Raw genomic sequence first — 2,735 nt, forward strand, 5'->3', positions numbered from 1 at the left:
AAAAAAAAATCTTACCAAAGTGAATGAAGGGGGAAGTGCAGAATGGAGACCCAAAGCCCATGTCAGCCACTGGAGATCCCTTTGCAGAGGGGCCTAGGGGAGGAGATGAGTCAGGGTGTGATGTAGAATACAGCTTTCCTCCAGTTCCTAAATGCTTCCTCCCCTCCCTCCCCCCAGCTAGCATGATCTGAATTCTACCTTGCAAGTCTGGATAGAACAGAGGATGTACACTGGTATAGATAGGAGCTGGAGGCACAGGGAATCCAGGGCGATGATACCTTCAGGACCAGGGGTGTGAGGCGCGATACTGGGAGGGTAGAGGGTGAGTGGGTTGGAAATAGGGAACCGATTACAAGGATCTACATGTGACCTCCTCCCTGGGGGTGAAGAAAAGAAAAGGGGGTGAAGGGAGACAGGGCAAGATATGACAAAATAATAATTTATAAATTATCAAGGGCTCATGAGGGAGTGGGGAGAGGGGAGAGAAGGGGGAAAAAAGAGGACCTGATGCAAAGGGCTTAAGTGGAGAGCAAATGCTTTGAAAATGATGAGGGCAAAGAATGTACAGATATGCTTTACACAGTTGATGTATGTATGTATAAGAGCTGTATGAGTCCCTAATAAAATGTTTTAAAAATAATAATTTTATGGTTGGGGGGATCACTGCAACACGAGGAACTGTATGAAAGGGTCACAGCACGGGGAAGGTTGAGAAGTACCCATCCAAACCAATGAATTCAAATTCAGCAAAGACCTGAGGATGCTGCAGGACCAGGCAATATTTTATTATCTTGTGGATAAGATAATTAGGTTGTATTGACTTAATGGCACCTATTAATGGCTGTGAGAAGTCTTAGAATTGAGACGAGGCTGTACAACATATGGAGAGTATAAATTGCTTATGCACACATACACAGACACATGAGTATATAGGGGATTTAATGAAGTGGATTGTCTGTGACAGTCCATCATGTTTAAAACCATAGCTGGTAAAACTTAAAAGTCTTCCATTACACACAGTCTATTAGGTGATGGCCATGGTTTTCATGTAGCTCAAAGATGAGTAAATACTTTGCAGAATGTTCTAGAATCCACAACTGTTTTCCTTTATAACTGTTCAAGGGAAGGTCTACTTCCGGAAGAGGTGGCAGCAGCGTTTCATCCCATCCCGCAGGGCTTCTATGACTTTGTCATTCCGGAGGGTGAAGATGAAAGGGTTGAGGAAGGGGGTCACCACAGTAATCAACAGGGACACCATCTTATTGTAGTCAGATGCCTGTGTTTGCTTGGGCTTCACGTAGAGGAACAAGCAGCTTCCATAGCCAATGACGACACAGGTGAAGTGGGAGGCGCAGGTGGAGAAGGCTTTCCTGCGGCCAGAGGCTGAGGGGATCTTGAGGATGGTGGAGATGATGTAGGTGTAGGAGACGATTGTAAGAATCAGAGAACCAAACAGGACAAAAATAGCCATTAGGAAGAGGATGAACTCAGTGAACAGAGTGTCATCACAGGACAGTTTCATTAATTGTCCTCGGTCACAGTAAAAATTGTCCACCACATTGGATTTGCAGTAGGTGAACTGAAAGGTGGCATAGACGGGCCAGATTTGGTAAAGGAATCCGAACACCCAGGACACAATCACCACCCAGTTGCAGGTTTGACTGTTCATGATGATGCTGTACCTCAGAGGGTTACAGACAGCCACGTAGCGGTCCACAGCCATCGCTCCCAGTAAAGAAAACTCTGTGGTCCCCAGTGCTAAGGTCAAGAAGAGCTGAGCCACACAGCCAGTCAGAGATATTGTCTGCATCCCAGGAAGCAGGAGCCCCCAGAGCATCACAGGGACAATAATGGATGTGACCAGGATCTCCAGCACAGAGAGGTGGCCGAGGAAGAAGTACATGGGAGACTGCAGACGCTTATCAACACACACAATAGTGATGATGACAGAGTTTCCCATCAACGTCACTGAGTAGAGGAACAAGAAGGTGGCAAATAGGCTGTAGCGTAGCTGGCGGGAGCCAGGGAAGCCAACGAGATAAAATTCAGTGGCACTAGAGTAGTTCCCCAACATTGTGCGTGCACTCTGGCTTCCTGTGAAATCTGGAAAGCAGAGGAGAGAGAACACTGATTGTGATCTGAAAGGACTAAAGGTATGTCCAGGTTAAGGAAATTCTCCCTTCCTGCTCCCAGGGTCCAGACATAATGTAGCATTCTCTGGTCAAGGGTGGGGCCAGGTGTTTTTTGAGGAGTCTGTGTAATACATGACAATAAAAACCCAAGATTCGGTAATCAAACATAGGCACACAAGGTGCCACCTAGCATCTCCCGCTCACTGGACACCCTGCCTCCAGCTGCATTCTGTTTAGCCAGCCTGTCTCCTCCCCACTCCAACCTGCTCATTCCCACTCAACCCTTCTTCCACCGTGAGTGTGCTAAGTTCTCCTCTCCTCTACCTCCTAGGATGGCCTGCCTGCAAACCTCTGATTCAGCTCAACATTCCATTGGCAGAGCTAACCCAGACTCTTCCTCCTCGTTTCTTCGACGGTGGCTCCATTGGCATCCCATGCATGCCAGCCTTCCACCTCAGCTATTCTTATTTGGGAAATGGGATCTTTCTGGGACATTGTAGTAGAATGAGAGCTATTTTTCGAGAAAAGGGAATTTCTTTTATTTGGGGGGCTGCCTGCCTTGATTGGATTACCCACTCCTTCATCTCTGTTCTTCTGGTGAAC

General features: G+C 47.1%; 1 protein-coding gene across 1 annotated transcript; it reads right to left on the reverse strand.

Moving 5' to 3' along the window:
- Positions 1 to 1,129: 1,129 nt before the first annotated feature.
- LOC142456219 (olfactory receptor 9A4-like) lies at positions 1,130 to 2,074 on the reverse strand. Its single transcript, XM_075557412.1, has one exon. It carries the CDS (start codon positions 2,072 to 2,074, stop codon positions 1,130 to 1,132), a length of 945 nt encoding a protein of 314 aa, XP_075413527.1.
- Positions 2,075 to 2,735: the final 661 nt, after the last annotated feature.

The sequence above is a fragment of the Tenrec ecaudatus genome, chromosome 9 (assembly GCF_050624435.1).
Source record: "Tenrec ecaudatus isolate mTenEca1 chromosome 9, mTenEca1.hap1, whole genome shotgun sequence".
In the NCBI taxonomy this organism is placed as follows: domain Eukaryota; kingdom Metazoa; phylum Chordata; class Mammalia; order Afrosoricida; family Tenrecidae; genus Tenrec; species Tenrec ecaudatus.